Source organism: Mercenaria mercenaria, chromosome 15 (genome assembly GCF_021730395.1).
Source record: "Mercenaria mercenaria strain notata chromosome 15, MADL_Memer_1, whole genome shotgun sequence".
NCBI lineage: Eukaryota > Metazoa > Mollusca > Bivalvia > Venerida > Veneridae > Mercenaria > Mercenaria mercenaria.
The window spans coordinates 49,679,363-49,703,581 of NC_069375.1; the positions used below are offsets into that span (position 1 = coordinate 49,679,363).

Sequence of the window (24,219 nt, forward strand, 5' to 3'; positions counted from 1 at the left end):
TATAACTTGAATTGCAGAAACATGAATATTGATCAGTTTATCTGTTTTCACAAATACAACCAAAACTACTCCAAAGTTTAGCTTTTAATGCACTCCTCGCCTCCTAGTTATAGACAAATAAATATTCTGTCATCATTAATCAGTGTATAATGGACATCTTGTTGATCAACATTGATATTTTAGAGACACTGTGCAACTCTGTCTGGAACTTTATCAATATCACCAGCACTCTCTTATCACTGCATTGACTTGTATTCCTCAGTATTATAGGTATTACAGCAGTTATTTGGTCATAACATTAAATTGTCACCTCAGTGTAAAAACCAGGTAAGTGCTTCTTCATGTTAACTTTTCTGTGCTGAGGTGACAACTCAAGTGCTTCTTTTGCTTTATTAAATAGTTCCTAAAATACAGGCCATAATTTTTCACATTTGGAACATTTTTAGCTGTCTGAAGTGCTATTTTGAGATGTGCATTAAAAGTGTGCTTTGACATTCAACCAAGATTAATTTCTGTACATTTTATGGCTGTATTTATAGATTAAAATAACCCTTACAGAAGAAAAAGGCCTGCTGCGTACTCTTGCTGTGTACATACAGCGTATATGATGCATACATGATGTGTACTGAAATCAAGGGCTTTAAATAGTACGCAGGATATACACCGCACATACACCGATAGTACGTTTGTAGTACACTTTTGACATGCAAATGAGCTCTGCCGCGTACTACTTGCTGCGTACATGCTGTGGACTACATAGTACACAGGATGTATGCTGGAGGAATTTAGTATGCGGGAAATAGTACGCAGCATGTACGCGGCACATACACTTTTCACATGCAAATGAGCCTGCGGTGTACTACCCCCGCGGCGTACATGCTGTGTACTCCTGCGGCGTACATGCTGTGTACTCCTGCGGCGTACATTCTGTGTACTCCTGGCCCATTCCTGCGGCGTACATGCTTTTGTACTCCTACTGCATACATGCTGTGTACTCTTGTGGCGAAACTGCTGTGATAATGTAAATTCCTTACCCACCAACTTTCTTATGCAAATGCTGATCATTTGGACAGAAAAAAAAACAGAAAAAAGATAAGTGACATGCATCAATAAGTATTTACCCTTACCAAAATAATGTAGATTGATGTTATCAAATAAATTAGTATGCTTTTCTTCATCCACTTTTCAATGAAATTAATCAATTTTTGTAGCATGTAATTTGGTAAACATCTGAAGAAAATCGCATAACTGCATCAAGGGGAAACAACTTTAATGCAACTAAATATAAGTGTTATAAATTTCGAAGTATCTGCGGTGTACATGCAGTGTACTATTTTCTTGTACAAGTCCCTCCTGCGTACATGCAGTGTACTCCTTAAATTTTCAGAGTCTGTCCTGCGTACTTGAAGTGTACTAGTAACCTCCTGCGTACATGCTGTGTACTCGTCGAAATAGTACGCGGCATGTACGCGGCATGCGGTGTATGTAAAATGTACTCCTCTGGCGTACTACTGCGTTTGCGGCATATACACAGCAAATACGCAGCATGTACGCCACAGAGGCTTGCTTCTGTAAGGGAAGTCATAATAAACAAAAGCTTTGTAACAACAGTGTGTAACGACAGTGCTCTTGATTATTTGAAACCTTTCTCCAATTTCTGCATTATACAAGCTAACATAAACAAGCTTTAATACCAAAATTTTGTATGTTGTAAATAAAACTTGAAGATATTGAACCTGGATCAAGATTATTGATTCAAGATGCCTAAGACTTACATAGAGTTTAAAAGCATTCAGTATAGCAGGTCCTGGCTGCTCCTGGCAATTCACCAAAAATTTCTTTGTGAAAAAAAGGGACAATTTTGCATAAATGTAAGCCAGAGTTACAAAACTTGGTGTGTAAAGTCACATGATGTTTGTAGACTTTGAAAACATTTGGTCTAATAGTTTCTGAGAAACATGGTTACATACAAAACTTTCACAATCATAAGAAAATATGAAACCTGCTCTATGAGATCATCTTATGATTAGGATTTGAAAGACTTGTGATAACTTTAAAAACATTCAATCATGTAGCTTCTGAGAAACTAGAAAGTTTCATATCAACTCATGACGGCAAAGACTTGTGTGGAGTTTGAGAGCAATCTGCCTTGCAGTTTCTTAGAAACCTGCTTACATGCAAAACTTTAAACTTGTAAGTTACAATGAGGCATAATTTTGACAAATATAAGGCCAGAGTTCTTTGATTTTTCGTTACTCAGACCCGCCGACCCTATTTTCCGTCATTTTCGAAAAAAATAGAAATTGAAATTTCAAAAATTTCAAAATTATTTTCGGGCGACGATCGATGTTTTTCTGCATTCTGACGACGAGGACAATGTCGATATTCGTCAGCGCATTATCCGTCAGTGTCATATAGGCGCAATTTCCGCTCAAATGGAAGCGTCTCCCGTACGTAAACAAAAACTTGAGTGAAATTTAAGATTGTCTTTGAACAATTTATGCGCGATGGAAAAGCGGAATATTTGGTTTGTGATCTAGCATAGCAAATAAAACAACGAAAAACAAGTTCTGTAAAGGTTATGGTCAGTAACAGTGTCTCAAAATGTTAGAAAAACATAGATTTACCCGACATAAATAACAACGGCAACATTGAATGTGAATTTGACATGCCTTTGGCAGTTATATATTTACATGAGAATGACGTATAGGAGCAACAAAGTGCTGCCAAAGGAGTCATCCGTTTCAGATTTTGGGGGGTTTTTTTAACCAGGAGGGAAAGGGGCCCAGGCCTGTGATTTGGAGCAAAAACAGCTCGGTGTTTCATCAAAGGGGAATAAAAAACCTTATGTAAAGTCAGTTTTTGGGGAAAACTGCATTATTTAAAAGATATTTTCTGAGCCCTATTATGAAGGGGATAAAACCCTGTGATATGCTTATGAAGACATATATATATATATATATATATATATTACAAGTTGCCTGATTGGAAGTATTTACCTATATATTCCATTGCATACAAATCCTTTTCAGGGACCTATCTAGCTACTTATGCTTTCAGTCATTTTCTGGCCATCGAATACAAAATAAAGAGTGGCCCGACTTTGAATCACTTGCCCCTGACCACTGTGGGATCGAGCCCCACTCAGGTCATCATGTGAAAAAGATATCCAGCTGGCTGACGGAAGGTAGGCCATTTTACCCAGATGCCAATTCTTGCCTGAGATGATGCCCAGAGGAGTACCTGGGGTCTTCCAGCACCATTTAAGTCTGGAAAGTCACCATATGACCTATAAAATTGTGTCAGTGTGACATAACACAACAAATAAATATTAAAATGTATTAAATAAAGATCTTGGTCAGAAAAGTTTATGAATTAAAAATAAAAGTATGCACATGCTAAAAATGAAACCAGCCGATCAGACCATTGAAAATTGCTATTCAATCATCAATTTAATACTCGTCGGAGATGTTATGACCAAGGGCAAATAGTACCCATGCCCAAACAGTGATTTTGTTAAAGTTTTTGAAATCATCCATTTTATGTTCAAGATAATAAAAAAGTTAAACACAGAATGGTAATTTTCTTTGTATTACATGTTAAATGCGTATTAGTGTTAAAATCCTTTCAGGCAACACATTTGAATCACTTATCATCTGTTGTTTTAGTAATTTTACTGCCTTTTTATTTTTATTTTTTTCCCTCCTCCTGTCAACATTTTTCTGCCCAAAATCCGAGTAACAAAAAAATAAAAAACTCTGGCCTAAGGGACAGTTACGAAACTTGTCTTTTGAACTTTGTCAAAGACAAATGTGAACTTTGAAAGCAATTTTGGCCTGGTAGATTTTGAGAAACATGCTTACATGAAAACCTGCAGTAAAAAGGGGTGTCACTTTGACAAAATAAAAGAGTAAGAGTTATGTAACTTGTCATACTATTTCAAAGACAAGTGTGAAGGTTGAAAGCCTAGTAGATTTTGAGAAACCTGCTTACATACAAAACTTACATGACATGGATTAGGATGAAAGGTTAACAACAAAATCTCTACTATAAAAGTCAAGCTAAAATATCATAATTCATTAAAATTACCTTAAAAAGTTGAAATCCACATAACTTGTATCCCACAAAATAGTTGTACTGATCTGATGACCATGAATTTTATGCCAACAAAATTTAACCATTTTGTTAAACCATTGCTTAGCTGTATTTCCTGTAACTTTTAAGATTTTTGTATATAATAGAATCATTAAATAAATCTTACCGGGTCCCTTGGCTCCACCAGACAGCAGTCGACCAAGGCGGAAAATAACAGCACGCTCATATTCCTGAACCACCTGTAAAATATAACAAGAGGGTCAAGATGACACTATATCACTCAGCTGTTAAACTTGGCCTTAGAATCATCAAGATAATACATTCTGACTTAGTTTCATGAAGACAGGGTCATAAATACGGCCTCTAGTGTTATAATTTACAAGCTTTTCCTTTGATTTGAGTGGTGACCTAGTTTTTGACCCCAAATGACCTAGTTTCGAACTTGGCCTAGGAATCATCAAGATAATATTCTTACCAAGTTTCATGAAGACAGGGTCATAAATATGGCCTCAATAGTTTTAACAAGCTTTTCCTTTGATCTGAGTGCGTGACCTAGTTCTTGACCCACATGACCCAGTTTTATATCTGGCATAGGAATCATCAAGATAAACATTCTGACCAAGTTTCATGAAAATATGATCATAAATGTGGCCTCTAGGGTGTTAACAAGCTTTTCCATTGGTCTGACCTTGTGACCTAGTTTTTGACAAAGGACGACGGATGAAGGGCAATCACAATGTGGCAGGTGAGCTAAAAACAATAGCAAAATAATCTTAGTAATGACAGTAAATATACCATTTCTAAATTGTAAGACCTAGCTTTTTTCAACTTGTATGCCAACAATGCATCTACAGTGTAACACTGCTCACTAAAGCATTCATAGCTAAGAAACAGGGCCACCACTCTAGCAACTCTTGAGGTCCAGGTATCATTTGATCCAGTTAATATATATATATATATATATTTATTTATTTTTTTTTTTTTTTTTTTTTTGGTTGGATTTAACATTGCACCGACATGATAGGTCATATGGCGACTTTCCAGCTTTAATGGTGGAGGAAGACCCCAGGTGCCCCTCCGTGCATTATTTCATCACGAGTGGGCACCTGGGTAGAACTACCGACCAGCTGGATGGCTTCCTCACATGAAGAATTCAACGCCCCGAGTGAGGCTCGAACCCACATCAATGAGGGGCAAGTGATTTGAAGTCAGCGACCTTAACCACTCAGCCACGGAGGCCCCCTCCAGTTAATTAATGATGAGTTTATGTGTATTATCTAAATTATAACGTCTAAAACTATTTACATTGAAAAAATAGTGTAATAATGTATAGTACTGAACACACACAGATGTATTATTTCATAGCCTTTTGTGACATCTAAACGTCGACGTCCATTTGGCATGGCGACATCATTTCCGTATTTCATGTACCATTGTGTATTTTAATGTCAACTGAAGAAGCTTATTAAAGCGATACATGTTTTGACAAAACTGTGTTGGTTAATGAATTTTCAACATTAAAAAATGCAACACAGTGCAACAACTAGAATGTGTCTGTAGGACACAGTGTGTGCCCCCCCCCCCCCCCCCCCCCCGGTACATTTGTCACAAATAAGGGGAAGTTATTCAAATGTTTGCAGTCTTAATGGGGTATAGCCTAAACAAACATTTTATGAAAAGGATTCATTATTCTAGGATATAATAATACTTTTTGAGCTATGAGCATCACAAACAAAAAATCCACTATTTTGGCTATTTCAAGAGCCATAACTCTGTAATAAGTTCTAAGATTCTCAAGCAGAATGCCAAGTGTGCAAGGTAACATTATGATAAAGACTCTAGCAAGGTGTCATGAATTTACATCAAATACTTTTCCAGTTAGGCACATAATTAGGTGAAAACGTGCATTTTATGACTATTTCAGGGACCACAACTTAAACAAGAGGACCATGATGGTCCTGAATCGCTCACCTCTTCCCACATGACCCAGTTTTGAGTATGACTCCCTTTTTTCTATTATTTGACATAGTGACCTAGTTTTTGAGCTCATGTGACCAAGTTTTGAACTTGACCTAGATATTATCAAGATAAAAATTCTGACCAATTTTCATGAAGATCCATTGAAAAATATGGTCTCTAGAGAGGTCACAAGGTTTTTCTATTATTTGACCTATTGACCTAGTTTTTTAAGGCTCGTGACCCAGTTTCAAACCTGACCTAGATATCATCAAGGTGAACATTCTGACCAATTTTCATGCAGATCCATTCAAGGGTATGGCCTCTAGAGAGGTCACAAGGTTTTTCTATTTCAAGACCTACTGACCTAGTTTTTGATCGCAGTTGACCCAGTTTCAAACTTGACCTAGATATCATCAAGATAAACATTCAGACCAATTTTCATACAGATCCCATGAAAAATATGGCCCCTATGAGAGGTCACAACATTTTTTCATTATTTGACTACTGACCTACTTTTTGATGGCACGTGACCCACTTTCGAACTTGACCTAGATATCATCAAGATTAACATTCAGACCAATTTTCATACAGTTCCCATGAAAAATATGGCCTCTAGAGAGGTCACAAGGTTTTTCTATTATTTGACCTACTGACCTAGTTTTTGATGGCACGTGACCCACTTTCAAACTTGACCTAGATATCATCAAGATGAACATTCTGACCAATTTTCATGAAGGTCTCATGAAATATATGGCCTCTAGAGAGGTCACAAGGTTTTTCTATTTTTAGACCTACTGACCTAGTTTTTGATTGCACGTGACCCAGTTTCGAATCTGAACTAGATATCATCAAGATGAACATTCAGACCAACTTTCATACAGATCCCATGAAAAATACGGCCTTTAGAGAGGTCACAAGGTTTTTCTATTATTTGACCTACTGACCTAGTTTTTGAAGGCACATGACCCAGTTTCGAACTTGACCTAGATATCATCAAGCTGAACATTCTGACCAATTTTCATGAAGATCTTGTGAAATATATGGCCTCTAGAGAGGTCACAAGATTTTTCTATTTTTAGACCTACTGACCTAGTTTTTGACCGCACGTGACCCAGTTTCATACTTGACCTAGATATCATCAAGGTGAACATTCTGACCAATTTTCATGAAGATCTTGTGAAATATATGGCCTCTAGAGAGGTCACAAGGTTTTTCTATTTTTAGACCTACTGACCTAGTTTTTGATGGCACATGACCCAGTTTCGAACTTGACCTAGATATCATCAAGATGAACATTCTGACCAACTTTCATAAAGATCCCATGAAAAATGTGACCTCTAGAGTGGTCACAAGCAAAAGTTTACGGACGGATGACGGACACTGCACGATCACAAAAGCTCACCTTGTCACTTTGTGACAGGTGAGCTAAAAATAGGGAAAGGAGCCAGTCAAAAAATAAGAGGCATGCAAGTTTATATCATGATAAAGACTCTTGCAAGTTTTCATCCATTTGTATTATATACTTCTTGAGCTAGGTACATCACAAGGTGAAAATGTGCATTTTTGACTATTTCAGGGGTCATAAGTCTGAAAATAGGGGGCGGAGGCAGATTAAAAATAGGAGGTGCGCAAGTTCATATCATGATAAAGACTCATGCAAGGTTTAATAAATTTATATTAAATACTTTTTGAGCTAGGCGTGTCACAATGTGAAAATGTGCATTTTTGACTATTTCAGGGGCCATAACTCTAAAAATAGGATGCAGACCCAGACAAAAAATAGGAGGTGTATAAGTTCATATCATGATTAGACTCACGCAAGGTTTCATGGATCTACATCAAATACTTTTTGAGCTAGGCATGTCACAAGGTGAAAATGTGCATTTTTGACTATTTCATGGGCCGTAACTCTTGAAATAGGGGGCAGAGCCAGACAAACAAGAGCTGTCGGATGACAGCGCGCTCGTCTATTCGAAGAACTGATTGAAGAATGGGGTCAAAATATTTCCATAGATTTTCAGACAAAAGAAAAAAATGGATTAAACAAAAAATTTTCCTGTACGTATTTGTGGATTTCGATTAGTCTTGCACTAAGTGGCAATGTGTGACCATGATGGCAATATGTTATTAAGTTATATGTTAGGCAAACACAGACTTGTATGAAAAGTTTAACTAATTTCCAAGTCCAAAAAGGGTCATAATTCATTCAAAATAGTTGACAGAGTTATGTACACTTGCCTACAGATGAAAATCATGTTGATATACTAGTGTTAACAGTTTCAAAGCCACAGTTCAAATATTTTGACAAAAATGTCAAAGTCCAAAAAGGGCCATAATTCAGCCAAAATAGTTGTCAAGAGTTATGTACTCTTGCCTGCAGATGGAAATCATAATGATAAACAAGTGTTTAAAGTTTAAAAGCCATATGTCAAATAGTCTTGACAAAACATGGACATATATGAAAACAGAACCAATTTCCAAGTTCAAAAAGGCCCATAATTCAGCCAAAAAAGATGACAGAGTTATGTACTCTTGCCTATTGATAGAGACTATAATACTGAACAAGATATAAAAGTTTCAAAGCCATATGTCAAACACTTTACACAAAATATAAACTGGTACGAAAAACTTAACCAAGACTTCTAAGTCAGAAGGGGCCATAATTCAGCCAAAATGCTTGATGGAGTTATGTACTCTTGCCTACAACTGGATATGGTGATGGTAAACAAGTGTTGAAAGTTTCAAAGCTTTATCTCAAAAGACTTTGTCAAAATGTAGACTGGTACGAAAAACTTAACCAAGATTTCTAAGTAAACAAGAGGGCCAAGATGGCCCTAGGTCGCTCACCTAAGAAACACTCCATAACAGTGTAAAACATGTTTGACCTAGTGATTTCATGGAAACAAATATTCTGACCAATTTTCATTAAGATTGGACCAAAAAATTGGTCTCTTGCGATAAAACAAGCATTTTCTTAGATATGACATAGTTTTTGACCCTAGATGACCCATGTTCAAACTCGACCTAGATTTTATCAAGGCAATCATTCTGACCAAAATTCATGAAGATCAACTGAAAAATACAGCCTCTATCACATACAGAAGTTTTTTCTTTGATTTGACCAAGTGACCTAGTTTTTGACCTCAGATGACCCATATTCAAATTCGACCTAGATTTCATTAAGGCAATCAACTTGACCAAATTTCATAAATATCAACTGAAAAAAACAGTCTCTATCGCATACACAAGATTTTTCTTTAATTTGACCTAGTGACCTAGTTTTTGACCTCAGATAACCCATATTCAAAACCGACCTAGTTTTCATCAAGGCAATTACTCTGACCAAATTTCATGAAGATCAATTGAAAAATACATCCTCTATTGCATACACAATGTTTTTCTTCGATTTGACCTAGTGACCTAGTTTTTGACCCCAGATGACCCATTTTCGAAATCAGCCTAGATTTTATCAAGGTAATCATTCTGGCTAAATTTCATGAAGATCAGTTGAAAAATACAGCCTCTATTGCATACACAAGGTTTTTCTTCGATTTGACCTAGTGACCTAGTTTTGACCCCAGATGACCCATTTTCGAAATCAGCCTAGATTTTTATCAAGGTAATCATTCTGGCTAAATTTCATGAAGATCAGTTGAAAAATACAGCCTCTATTGCATACACAAGGTTTTTCTTTGATTTGACCTAGTGACCTAGGTTTTTTGACCCCAGATGACCATTTTCGAACTTGGTCTAAATTTCATCAAGGCAATCATTCTGACTAAAATTCATGAAGATCAATTGAAAAATACAGCCTCTATCGCATACACAAGGTTTTTACGTGATATGACCTAGTGACCTAGTTTTTGACCCCAGATGACCCATTTTCGAACTCGGCCTAGATTTCATCAAGGTTATCATTCTGACCAAAATTCATGAAGATCAATTGAAAAATACCGCCTCTATCGCATACACAAGGTTTTTCTTTGATTTGACCTAGTGACCTAGTTTTTGACCCGAGGTGACCCATTTTCGAACTCTGCCTAGATTTCATCAAGGCAATCATTCTGACCAAAATTCATGAAGAAGAATTGAAAAATACAGCCTCTATCGCATACACAAGGTTTTCTTTGATTTGACCTAGTGACCTAGTTTTTTGACCCGAGATGACCCATTTTCGAACTCGGCCTAGATTTCATCAAGGTTATCATTCTGACCTATATTCATGAAGATTAATTGAAAAATACCACCTCTATCGCATACACAAGGTTTTTCTTTGATTTGACCTAGTGACCTAGTTTTTGATCCGAGATGACACATTTTCGAATTCGGCCTAGATTCATCAAAGTTATCATTCTGACCAATATTCATGAAGATTAATGAAAAATACAGCCTCTATCGCATACACAAGGTTTTTCTTTGATTTGACCTAGTGACCTAGTTTTTGACCCGAGATGACCCATTTCGAACTCGGCCTAGATTTCATCAAGGTATCATTCTGACCAATATTCATGAAGATTAATTGAAAAATACAGCCTCTATCGCATACACAAGCTAAATGTTGACAGACGACGGACGACAGACGACAGACGACGGACGACGGACTCCGGACATCGAGCGATCAGAAAAACTCACCTGAGCATTGCTCAGGTGAGCTAAAAAGGGGCAATAATTCAACCAAAATGCTTGATGGAGTTATGTACTCTTGCCTACAACTGGACATGATGATGGTAAACAAGTGTTGAAAGTTTCAAAGCTTTATCTCAAAAGACTTTGCCAAAATATGAACTGGTACGAAAAACTTAACCAAGATTTCTAAGTCAAAAGGGGCCATAATTCAGTCAAAATGCTTGACAGAATTATATACTCTTGCCTATAACTGGACATGGTGATGGTTAACAAGTGTTGAAAGTTTCAAAGCTTTATCTCAAAAGACTTTGTCAAAATGTGGACTGGTACGAAAAACTTAACCAGGGTGTGACGCCGACACCGTGGTGAGTAGGATAGCTCTACTTATTCTTCGAATAGTCGAGCTAAAAAATAGGAGGTGCGCAAGTTCATATCATGAAAAAGACTCACGCAAGGTTTCATCAATTTGTATCTGAAAACAATAGAATGACCACTTATGGAACAAAAGACTTAAGTGGTTACAGAATGAATACAAAGGATTTCTATTGTCCTAGGCCACACCTCCTACCACCTAAGGTATCAATCGTGTGCTCGGACTGACGCACACACGGACAAGACCAAATCTATATGTCCCCACCACTCATGGGGCATGGGGGTGGGTGTGTGTGTGTGTGTGTGTGGGGTGGGGGGGGCACAACAATGTTAACTTCAAGATTGTACCAAGTTAATGCAATTTAACATTACCATTATTTATTGTATTAGATGCAAAATCATACCTAGTAAAAGTAATACTTTTTATTAAACGTATATAAACATATAATTAATAATGCACAGTATAATTCATATCAACATTTGTTATGAATGAAACTGTGCTCAATCGAACCAGTGTTTGTCTGATGAGCTATTTATTGACCGAGGTCATAAGTTATAACGAAGTGGTTGCTGGAATCCCGTTTCCATTTAAACAACATACACATTAATTGTTTCAATAAAATTTTAATTCAATGTGTTGTATATTTTTGTTAAATACGTATTACATTTCGCATAATTTATTAGACTTATCACTGCATATTCCACAGTGTGTGTATTATGTTACTGAGTTTTATGTTACCATAGACGAAAAAGTTCCATTCATACGGATATTTCATTCATAGGGGGGCGAATTAATTTACCTTACAATTATGTAATATTATCTAATGTTATCTGAAAGGATAATAGAGAGTTGCATGACATAATCATTTACAGAGTCATGTAGAAATTATAGTATTCTATGTCTTTTAGACAGCTACCCTTACAGAAGCAAGCCTCTGTGGCGTACATGCTGCGTATTTGCTGTGTATATGCCGCGAACGCAGTAGTACGCCAGAGGAGTACATTTTACATACACCGCATGCCGCGTACATGCCGCATACTATTTCGGCGAGTACACAGCATGTACGCAGGAGGTCACTAGTACACTTCAAGTACGCAGGACAGACTCTGAAAATTTAAGGAGTACACTGCATGTACGCAGGAGGGACTTGTACAAGAAAATAGTACACTGCATGCACACCGCAGATACTTCGAAATTTATAACACTTATATTTAGTTGCATTAAAAGTTGTTTCCCTTGATGCAGTTACGCCATTTTCTTCAGATGTTTACCAAATTACATGCTACAAAAATTGATTAATTTCATTGAAAAGTGGATGAAGAAAAGCATACTAATTTATTTGATAACATCAATCTACATTATTTTGGTAAGGGTAAATACTTATTGATGCATGTCACTTATCTTTTATCTTTTCTTTTTTTTCTGTTTTTTTTTCTGTCCAAATGATCAGCATTTGCATAAGAAAGTTGGTGGGGTAAGGAATTTACATTATCACAGCAGTTTCGCCACAAGAGTACACAGCATGTATGCAGCAGGAGTACACAGCATGTATGCCGCAGGAGTACACAGCATGTACGCCGCGGGGGTAGTACACCGCAGGCTCATTTGCATGTGAAAAGTGTATGTGCCGCGTACATGCTGCGTACTATTTCCCGCATACTAAATTCCTCCAGCGTACATCCTGTGTACTATGTAGTCCACAGCATGTACGCAGCAAGTAGTACGCGGCAGAGCTCATTTGCATGTCAAAAGTGTACTACAAACGTACTATCGGTGTATGTGCGGTGTATATCCTGCGTACTATTTAAAGCCCTTGATTTCAGTACACATCATGTACGCATCATATACGCTGTATGTACACAGCAAGAGTACGCAGCAGGCCTTTTTCTTCTGTAAGGGTATACATATTTATATGCCACACATGTTATTACTATTCTGCGGAAATGTTAGGACTATTCCTGGGGGCGATTGTTTACGGTTGCTTGTAGGCATATGGTATTAAGAGAATCTAAACAGTATTGTTCACTCTGGGGCTAATCGCCCCAAAAATCATTGTTCTTATACCTTACAATGAGTAATATTCCCTTTTAAGCCATTCGTTCAAACTCTTTTCGTTGAAAATTTTTATCTGTCAAAACTAATAACAAGAGGGCCATGATGGCCCTATATCGCTAACCTGAGTACCATTGCTCAAAATGATATGATCAAGTTTTGACATACAGCACATAGGCATACACATTAAATATCATCAGGATAAATATTTTCTTGTAACAGTCCCTTTTGACCTAGTCAGAGCCAATTTCCATACCAAGTTTGAGGGTCCTATGCTCAAATGCTGCATTTTTGTACTAACATGACTATTCCTTACCCTGGAAGACTTAAATAAATTTTAAAACCAATCTCATTAGATGCTGCTGAGATATATTCATTTACACAAAATAAAGGGAGGTAATTTGTCATATTTTCAGTCAAAGTTATCTACCCTGATTGTCCGTGTCCATCTGATGGCATAAATGACATTTCAAATCAGTATCTTCATTGGTTACTGAGATACACCCATTTTAATTTGAAACAAAGGGAGGTAATTTGACATACAATCAGTTCATAGCTATCTACCATGATTGCCTCAGTCCAACTAAAGACAATAATGAAATTTCAAGTGAGTTCTATAAATATTAACCAAGGTAAATCCATTTTTATTAAAATCAGGGGAGGTAATCATGCATTGATATACGCATGTAGAAGTTACAGGGTACAAAGCCTATACAACAATATATTAGAAAAGTATTTATAGCAATAAATGTTCAATCAAGAGTTATCTAACATGACTATTTCTTACCATGGAAGACGTAAATAACATTTCAAACCAATCTCATTAGAAGCTGCTAAGGTGTATTCATTTAGATAAAAAATAAAGGGAGGTAATTTGTCATAAATTCAGTCAATATGTATCTTCACTGATTGTCCAAGTCCATCTATTGACATTAATGAAATTTCAGATCAGTATCTTCATTAGTTATGGAGATATACCCATTTTAATTTGAAATAAAGGGAGGTAATTTGACATAAAATCAGTCCATAGTTATCTACCCTGATTGTCTCAGTCCAACTAATGACAATAATGGAATATCAAATGAGTCCTATAAGTACTTACTGATATAAATCCATTTTGATTACAATCAGGGAAGGTAATCAGAAATAAAATAACTCAGGAACCTACGATTGGATCTGACGGATTCGTCATGGAATCCGAGATTTATTGTTGTTGAAGATATTTTACAAGTTTGTATCAAATCAAACCATAAATGAAGTCTCTATATGGCTGCATAAGCCAAAATAGCAAATTTTTACCTTTAAGGGGTCATAACTCTGGAACCCACGAAGGGATCTAGCCAGTTTTCGAAAGGAACCGAGACATTATGCCAATACAAGTCGTGTTCAAGTTTGATTAAAGTTGATTACAAAATGTTGTCTCTATTGTGTTCACAAGCCAAAAATAGCAAATTTTGGCCCTTTAAGGGGCCATAACTCTCGAACCCATAACGGGATCTGACCAGTTTTTGAAAGGAACTGAGATATTATTCCAATACAAGTTGTGTGCAAGTTTGATTAAAGCTAATTGCAAAATGTGGTCTCTATCATGTTCACAAGCCAAAAATAACAAATTTTGGCCCTTTAAGGAGCCATAACTCTGGAACCCATGAAGGGATCTGACCAGTTTTCAAAAGAAACCGAGATATTATGCCAATACAAGCTGTGTGCAAGTTTGATGAAAATTGATTGCAAACTGTGGTCTCTATCGTGTTCACAAGAAATTGTGGACGGACGAAGCGTGATCACAAAAGTTCACCTTGTCACTACCTGACAGGTGAGCTAAACACTGGGTGCTGTGAAAACAACCAGTGGTGAAAACTTACTGACATATATATATAAATGTTGTAACATTTATTAAAACTGGAAAATATTGTGAAACGGTTGGAATGCTTTTGAATAAATGGAGAAAATTTACAATATACATGGTTTTTAACAAATATATGTATATATATATATATCACTTATCAGTGTCAAATAATAATTATACATTCTACGTAAAATTTGGCAGAAGAGAAAATGGGATTTTTTTTTTATCCCAACAGATTGATATTGCCCCTAGCAAACTTATAATTATGCTCATTCCCAAACTCTGTCACTATGCAAGCTACCTATATACACCAAGATTCATTGCAATCCATCGCTCAAGTCATTCTGCGGAAACCAGTTTGAGCCAGCCAGTACCCAACTGTCTAAGGTCATAATGCCAATCTAAAAGTATTATCAAAAACTCATTACCTAACCTGACAGCAAAATCCATGGGACATTTACTAATCGCTTTTTGGGCTATATCCGGTGTAGGCTTCCCTATAATATGATTATTATATATAGATACGCCCTTATTGCGTTGAACCCTCGTATTGTGAGTATATCAGGAAGATAAGAAATAAAATGTTTTTGATGTCTTTTTTATGCATTCAGTATACGTTTTATGAGAATTTAACACTCATATGTATAATTTTTGTTTTTCTATCATCAAAAATCAGTGAACAGGTATTACCAACTTGGAAAATGAAAAAAATTTGCTTATCAAATCTTGACAGGTTCTAGATTCTCTGAGTAACTATAAAGAATGATAAAATCTTTATAATCATTACACATAGGTGTTTTTATGGAGAGTGATAAAAGCAAAGACACCACAGCTGGCCTAGGCTGCTCACCAAGAAATAGTATCCCTTAAGGTTTCGATGGAGGCCTTGAGAAACAAAAATCAAACAACAACAAATCATAGAAAGAAAGAGTTGTTTGACATGAAAATTGAACAGCATGTAAAACATGTATATTACTTTACGAAACAAGTGTCAGTATACTGATATAAACATTGAATTCCGGAAAAGGGCTGCCTAAAGGGGCTCCACTTCCGGACAGTTAAACGCCTTAAAAACTCACCATTTTCAAAGGACTGTTACACATGTTTGTTTTGATGCATTTGCAATAGCGTGCGAGCGGTGAAATTTCACGTAACAAGGTGGAACATAGTTTTCAGCAATTGTTTATCTTTTTTTCTTTGCAAATGGCATTCATTTTCAAAGGGAGACAACTTTTTCTCAAAGATTACTTAAAATAATCGGAAAAAGTTGTTTCCCTTTGAAAATGAATGCCATTTGTACTTAAAATAATCGGGAACAGTTGTCTCCCTTTGAAAATGAATGCCATATGTAAAGAAATAATGATAAACAATTGCTGAAAACTGTGTTCCACCTTGTTATGCGAAATTTCACCACTCGCACGCTATTGCAAATGCATCAAAACGAACATGTGTAACTGTTCTTTGAAAATGGTGAGTTTTTAAAGGCGTTTAACTGCCCTTACAGAAGCAAGCCTCTATGGCGTACATGCTGCGTATTTGCTGTGTATATGCCGCGAACACAGTAGTACGCCAGAGGAGTACATTTTACATACACTGCATGCAGCGTACATGCCGCGTACTATTTCGACGAGTACACAGCATGTACGCAGGAGGTCACTAGTACACTTCAAGTACGCAGCACAGACTCTGAAAATTTAAGGAGTACACTGCATGTATGCAGGAGGGACTTGTACAAGAAAATAGTACACTGCATGTACACCGCAGATACTTTGGAATTTGTGCAGTACACTTCATATACGCGAGAAAGACTTGTACAATTTCTTTTGGCATTTATACTTAGTTTTTTTTTTATAAGTTAAAGTCTGAAGTAAACTTCATATATGCGTGAGGGACTTGTTCATTTTCTTTTGGTGTTTATACTTTGAATTTTTTTAGGTAAAAGTCTGAAGTACACTTCATGCAGGAAGGATTTGTACATTTTTTTTTTTTTTGGAAGCAAGAACTTGATTTCCGAGTAACTTTTATCTTAATAGCATAGAATAGTTCAGATTACCGGTATTCTGAACAATGAAAATTTGCCAAACTATTCGCAGTGTTCATTTGTGAAGCTTACATCTTAGTGATTTCTGAGCTGCACCTTGCATGCAGTGTAAAAATATATTCTTTTTCATTTTGAATTAATCCTGGAGCTTTCTAACTTGGATAATTGAAAAGCCTTATTTGAACTTCGTTGCATTACATTTTGTAATACATGAAATAATTACCAAGATAATGCCTCAACAGCGCCCGAATGAGAAGAATTTAATAGCTCTCACTGTTATTTGAATACTCTTAAGCAAAACACCATTCTATCATGTTTTATAAAGGCTTTAATGCTCATTATGTTAACTCATTAAGGCCTCACCAAATTAAAAAGTATTCATCAGATTTGCCGTCGTATATTTTCAGAACGTTTTTGGCTAATTGCGCTCGCCCAATTGGAAAAAATCAATCCAAAATTTTTTGGTGCGCTACTTTTTACGGACGTAAAAGTGTATAAATGCTTATATAATTCCAGTCCTAGATTGTTCTCAGATGGATTTTAATCAAAATAAATACATACTACGCACACATCGTCTATAATAAATCATAACACTTATATTTAGTTGCATCAAAGTTGTTTCCCCTTGATGCAGTTACGCCATTTTCTTCAAATGTTTACCAAATTCCATGCTACAAAAATTGATTTATTTCATTGAAAAGTGGATGAAGAAAAGCATACTAATTTATTTGATAACATCAATCTACATTATTTTGGTAAGGGTAAATACTTATTGATGCATGTCACTTATCTTTTTTCTGTCCAAATGATCAGCATTTGCATACGAAAGTAGGTGGGGTAAGGAATTTACATTATCACAGCAGTTTCGCCACAAGAGTACACAGCATGTATGCAGCAGGAGTACACAGCATGTACGCCGCAGGACTCGGGCCAGGAGTACACAGCATGTACGCCGCAGGAGTACACAGCATGTACGCCACAGGGGTAGTACACCGCAGGCTCATTTGCATGTGAAAAGTGTATGTGCCGCGTATATGCTGCGTACTATTTCCCGCATACTAGTTTCCTCCAGCGTACATCCTGTGTACTATGTAGTCCACAGCATGTACGCAGCAAGTAGTACGCGGCAGAGCTCATTTGCATGTCAAAAGTGTACTACATACGTACTATCGGTGTATGTGAGGTGTATATCCTGCGTACTATTTAAAGCCCTTGATTTCAGTACACATCATGTACGCATCATATACACTGTATGTACACAGCAAGAGTACGCAGCAGGCCTTTTTCTTCTGTAAGGGTGTCCGGAAGTGGAGCCCCTTTAGGCAGCCCTTTTCCGGAATTCAATGTTTATATCAGTATACTGACACTTGTTTCGTAAAGTAATATACATGTTTTACATGCTGTTCAATTTTCATGTCAAACAACTCTTTCTTTCTATGATTTGTTGTTGTTTGATTTTTGTTTCTCAAGGCCTCCATCGAAACCTTAAACTTTAAATTTTATTATTTCTTAAAGTAAATATAATATTTAATATACTGTCTTAGATAAAGATATACATCGCCTGTCCTTGGCATAGATAATATTATTATGTACTGGTAGCCTCATAAGCAAAGATATATATCACACTGTCTATGATCTGATATGTGATACGTTTTTAAAATCAAGCTAAGATCTTGGCTCACTTTCCTTGACACAACAAAAGCTCAGCAAAGGTGGGCAATATGAGCTCAAAGTTTAGACAAGATGAGGAGGAAATTTGGCAATATGAGCTCAAAGTTTAGACAAGATCATAATACGTCCCATTATTTTCCGTAAGGCCTCTGGCCTTGCACATGTATACAAATAGCATGTCTATCGAGTATCGCGAGAAAGCACCACATTTTAAAGTAAAAAACCGATTAATAAACCAATAGAACTACGTCATCCGCATCATGCTCACTCAAGCGCTACTAACTTCATAGTTTATCGAGCGTCTAAGACAAGTAAGCGAGCAAGTTTTATGGCGCACGCTTTTCAGCTGTAAACATTTTTTGTACTTTGTTTTTTGGTAAGTTTTTTAGCTCATATCGGCACGTACTGTCGATAATACTTTCCAGTTTTTGGTTCTTTACCTAGTATTTGGTAAAAATGAGCTCACTTAACGAGGACAAAGTCCTCAGTTTAGCGTCAGGTAATGATTTTGAAGGCTTCAAAGAAGCTGATATCAATACAAATTCTCAAGTTGTTTCGATCGACACCTCCAGTCAGAGGTTGAGGTAGGTGAATCTTCATCCAAGAAGAAAGGTAAAACTAGCAAGACATGTGCTGCAAGCACGAAAAAATTGAAGTTAGTTGTCACAAAAAAGAAAAATATATCTTATATAAAAATATATAAGTTAAGACAACCAAGAAAAGCAAGAATAAGAAAAATGACCTAAATTTGGAGGAATTACCCCCTAAAGATATCGATGTTTTGAGGTCAAATAAGGTTTGAATAATGAAGAAAGCTCGCAGAGTGTTCGTGGTAGACCCAATTTACGGGTAGAAGTAAATCCTGATGACATTTCTGACTCGGAGAGTTATGGTGGTAATGATAATGATTGCTCAGACAGTCTGATTATGATGAAGATGATTGGGATTTACTATTTACTGTTAAGGGTCCTTCTACTGATAAGGCCTTAGTTAAAAGTAAATCTTTAGTAAATCTGTCATGTACATCTCAGAGCAATATTTCTGACATTTTACAAAAGTATAAGTTGCTGGAAAATTGTGATCTGCTTGCACCACCTTCCATTAATTTGGATGTGTGGAAGGTTCTTGGCAAGAGAGGCCAGACTGCTGATCGTTGTTTGGTGGATATTCAGAGTATTGTTGCTGCTGAAATGGTCGTAAATTTGGCTTCTGTTCTGAAACATGACATCACTGGTAATAGTGAGGCAAAGGGTATTTTGACCGATTTGATAAGGCTAACTGGTCAGGTTCAGTACAACATTTCCTTAAGATGCAGATATCAGTGTCGTCCCTTTCTAAATAGGAAATATAGCAATCTTTGCAATGTCAATGTTCCCATTACCAAAAAATTATTTGGCGATGACGTCACCAAGGAAGTGAAGAATTGCGAAGTTAGTTTTTCACTAGCTAGCGATAGGTCTGTAAGTGCCTCATATTATGGCTCTAGTGGTTCTCATAGACCTTTTTGGGGTCGAACTTCTGGTTTCAAGGCAAGGAGACCCAATAGATTTAGTCCATATGGACAACAGTATGGGAGAAATCAGTATCAGCAACAGTATAGCCAGCAGAATTTCCAGAGAGGTAGAGCAAGGGCCTCAGCTACTGTTTTTACTGCCCCAAACTAGATAGATTGGACACCACCTCTCATGTAGGTAGGCTTAAGTTTTGTTTAAATGTATGGAAACGTTTTACTCATGATCCATGGATTTTACAAATGATCACAGGATATTGTATTGATTTTCATTCCATTCCTTATCAAAACGTGATTCCTACTAATAAACTTTGATAATGTGGCAGTTGACCTCAATACAATCGACACTGTTTATTTTCCAATACAGGTAAATCCAATAATTGCTTTACAATAGATCTGTGACGGATTATCTTTGAACACCCCTGGACTTATTGGACTCAACTGCCATATTATCAAAGCTTATTAGTAGACAAATTCAGTTCAACAATGAACAAAAAGAAATTGTAAACAAGGAAGTACAAGATCTTTTACACAAAGGAGCAATTGTGTTTTCGAAACCAGAACCTGGGCAGTTTATTTCAAATGTTATTACTGTTTCAAAGCCAGGTGGTAAATTTAGACCTATAATTAATCTAAAGTACTTGAATAAATTTGTGAGGTATGAACACTTTAAACAGGAGCATTTCAAGTTGGTGTTAGATCTTGTTCAAGAGTCCGATTTCTTTTATAAAATAGACTTGACTCATGCATATTTTGCAATTCCACTCCATGAAGATTTTAGAAAAATTTTGAAGTTTATGTGGAATGGAGTTTTATATCATTTTGTTTGTCTATGTTTCAGGCTATCATCAGCACCAAGGGTGTTTACTAAGATTCTGAAACCAATTTATGCTTGGTTTAGGTATCAAGGTTTACGGTGTTCCTACTATATAGATGATTCCTTGAACATGAACAAATGCAAGGATATTTGTAAAAACAATACAATATTAATGTGTGACACACTAGAGTCATTAGGATTTGAGGTGAATAAAAAGAAATCAGTTTTAATACCAACACAGAGAATAGTATTTTTTGGGGTTTATTCTAGATTCAGTTTTATTTATCCTATTTGCTTGAGCAAGGTAAATCTTATTTAGTTTTACATACACATAAGTCTATGCTTCTTCAGACTTTGCCCTTTTTCAAGAACTCTTGGTGTGATAAACCGTTTCTGATTAGTAAATTTATGAAAGGTGTTTTTCATAGAACCCCTCCAAAACCTAGGTATTCTTTTACATGGGATGTGAGTGTTCTATTAAATTTTTTGAAGACTTTGTATCCTTTTACTGATTTGAGTTTAAAATTATTCGCTTTAAAGCTTACAGCTTTGGTTTCTCTTTGTACTGCTCCGAGGACACAGACTTTGGTTTCCTTAGATATAGATCACATGGACTGTACAAATGAAAGGATTACTTTTTATATTCCATCTTTATTGAAAACTATTAAAGTGGGACACAGTGCGTATTCTTTAGTTTTAGACAGTTACCAGGATAGGAAATGTGTTATTTGAGCAGGACAGAAAGTGTAAGAAAAAGTAAACAGTTATTAATTTCTTATGTTACATATAAAAGTGTAACTACTAGCACTATTGCTAGATGGCTAAGAGAGGTTTATATCTATAGCTTTGTCGGGGATTGATACAAGTGTTTTTAAAGCGCATTCTTATAGATCAGCTGACGTTTCAGCAGCCTACACAGGGGGGTGTTCAGTCAGTAATATTTTGAAGACTGCGCAATGGAACAGTGACAAAAATTTCTATAAATATTATTATAGAAATTGTGTTAAAGATAATGTAGACTTTTCCCGAGCTGTTTTGAGTAAATTATTAAACTTTGTGAATTCAGGTTTTGAGAAGTATTGTTCTTGTACTTGAAGCTGTAGGGATTTTTCCCTTGTATTTTTTATTGTTTGTGGGTATATATAACTATGGTATAAAAATACCTTCAGATTTTATGTTGGTTGTTTTGTTTCTCACCTTTAAAGATGCTATTTGTACACATGTGCAAGGTCGGAGGCCTTACGGAAATCCAAGCTTTAGTGATGGATGAGGGTCATTACTGAAGTAAGGCCAGAGGCCTACATGCTTTACCCACCTCTGTTTTGTTTTTTCCCTCCCTTGGTAAGGGATTTTTATTTACGGAAACAAAACTGCTTTAAATTATTAAGTTAGTAGCGCCTGAGTGAGCATGATGCCGATGACGTAGTTCTATTGGTTTATTAATCAGTTTTTGAGTCGGCTAAAGGCTGAAAGCCTTTTGATGAGTCCTTGCTATCCAACGATTCTCTAAATGGACCGAATAACATGTGAAGGGATGTAGTTCCATTAGATTTCTCAAATTTCAAACAGTTCACTGCATGAATGAAGTTAAGTTGTGTCAATTCCCTTTGCTATGACCAATATACGATGTAATCTGTCATATTTATGACTTGTAATTGTGCAATTCTCGAATGTAACTCATTAAGCATAAATGTGCATTTTAAGAATTGCGCAGGCTTACAAAACTTGGGTAACATCCAGCGAAAGACAAAAAATAGTTCCAGCAGGGCTCCAGATAAGATGCGTATTAGCGTAAATTATGTATAGAAATAATGCAAATACGCATGTCTAATAATTTCTAAGCGTATAAAAACGTATATAAAATTACAGAAACGCACACAATGCTTTTTTAAAAACAAAATCTGAATCGTCTGGATGCGTTAGGTAACATAGCCGATCAGCCTTAATTCTCCCACATTGAACGTAAACACGCATCGTATGATTTCTATAAACTCTGGTGGGTTGAATTTTGCAGTCAGTAAACGGATAAATTATCGGAAGAAGAAGCTCTTACTGGTTTGTTTAGTTACTATTGATATTAAAAATGATTTTAATTCTTATTTTTCGAGAAATAAACAAATCGGCGAAACATTAAATTGTATTTTCTTGTAGTTCTTGAAATCGAAAGTAGATCGTCTATGTTTAGCGAAACGAAACAACTTTTTTATGAAAAGATTTAAATAAGAGGTAATTTAACCGTAAACTTCAATGTCAGATACTGCCAATTGCTGCTAAATGTCTTTGTATCATCACATTGTAAATATTTGTTCAAACGAGAAATGTAATCGTATCGGATATAATATTGGGAAATAATCGGTATGTATATGAAATTTTGAGAAAAAACTAACAAACTGTAAATGGTAGAATTACTGTCAGTACATAATCATAGCCGACTCAAGGCATTCAGCCTTATTAACTGTAAATGCGGTGCTTCTGCAATACTCGTCAGACATGCATATTGTATCAGCTTAGGCCTTCGCATTACTTCAATATGACGTCATCTCCTACTTGCAGTTATCATTAGGAAATGTTATTGTACCTAGTGATCTCAAAATCAATCGGGCATTACTGTCATGATAAACTCCTCATTCCCATGATCCTAGCAAGCTTCTTGAGCTATCATCCGGAAACGTTTAACTTTCTGGTCACTGTACTAACTTGACTATGCCTCAAAATCAATAGGGTCATCTGCTAGTCACGACCAACCTCCTTATCAACTTTCATGATCCTATGCCCAAGCGTTCTTGAGTTATCATCCGGAAACCATTTAACTGTTCTGGGTCACTGTGACCTTGATCTTTAACCTACTGATCTCAAAATCAATAGAAGTCATCTGCTGGTCATGACCAACCATCCTATAAATTTTCATGATCCTAGGCCCAAACATTCTGGAGTTACCTTCCGGAAACCGTTTAACTGTTCTGGGTTACTGCAACCTTGACATCTGACCTACTGATCTTAGAATCAATAGGGCTCATCTGCTAGTCATGACCAACCTCCAAATTACTTTTCATGATCCTAAGGCCCAAGCATTCTTGAGTTACCATCCGGAAACCGTTTAACTGTTCTGGGTCACTGTGACCTTGACCTTTGACCTATTGACCTAAAAATCAATAGGGGTCATCTGCTAGTCATGACCAACCTACTTATCAACTTTCATGATCCTATGCCCAAGCGTTCTTGAGTT

The 24,219-nt window shown here is 36.3% G+C and overlaps 1 protein-coding gene across 1 annotated transcript in view; it reads right to left on the minus strand.

The window, feature by feature from the left end:
- LOC123554212 (band 7 protein AGAP004871-like) overlaps window positions 1–24,219 on the minus strand; it is a 128,051-nt gene that overhangs the window by 56,656 nt on the left and 47,176 nt on the right. Inside the window, exon 4 of the mRNA XM_053524234.1 lies at window positions 4,262–4,334. Within this exon, the coding sequence (XP_053380209.1) occupies window positions 4,262–4,334 (73 nt within the window). The remainder of the gene's footprint in view (window positions 1–4,261; window positions 4,335–24,219) is intronic.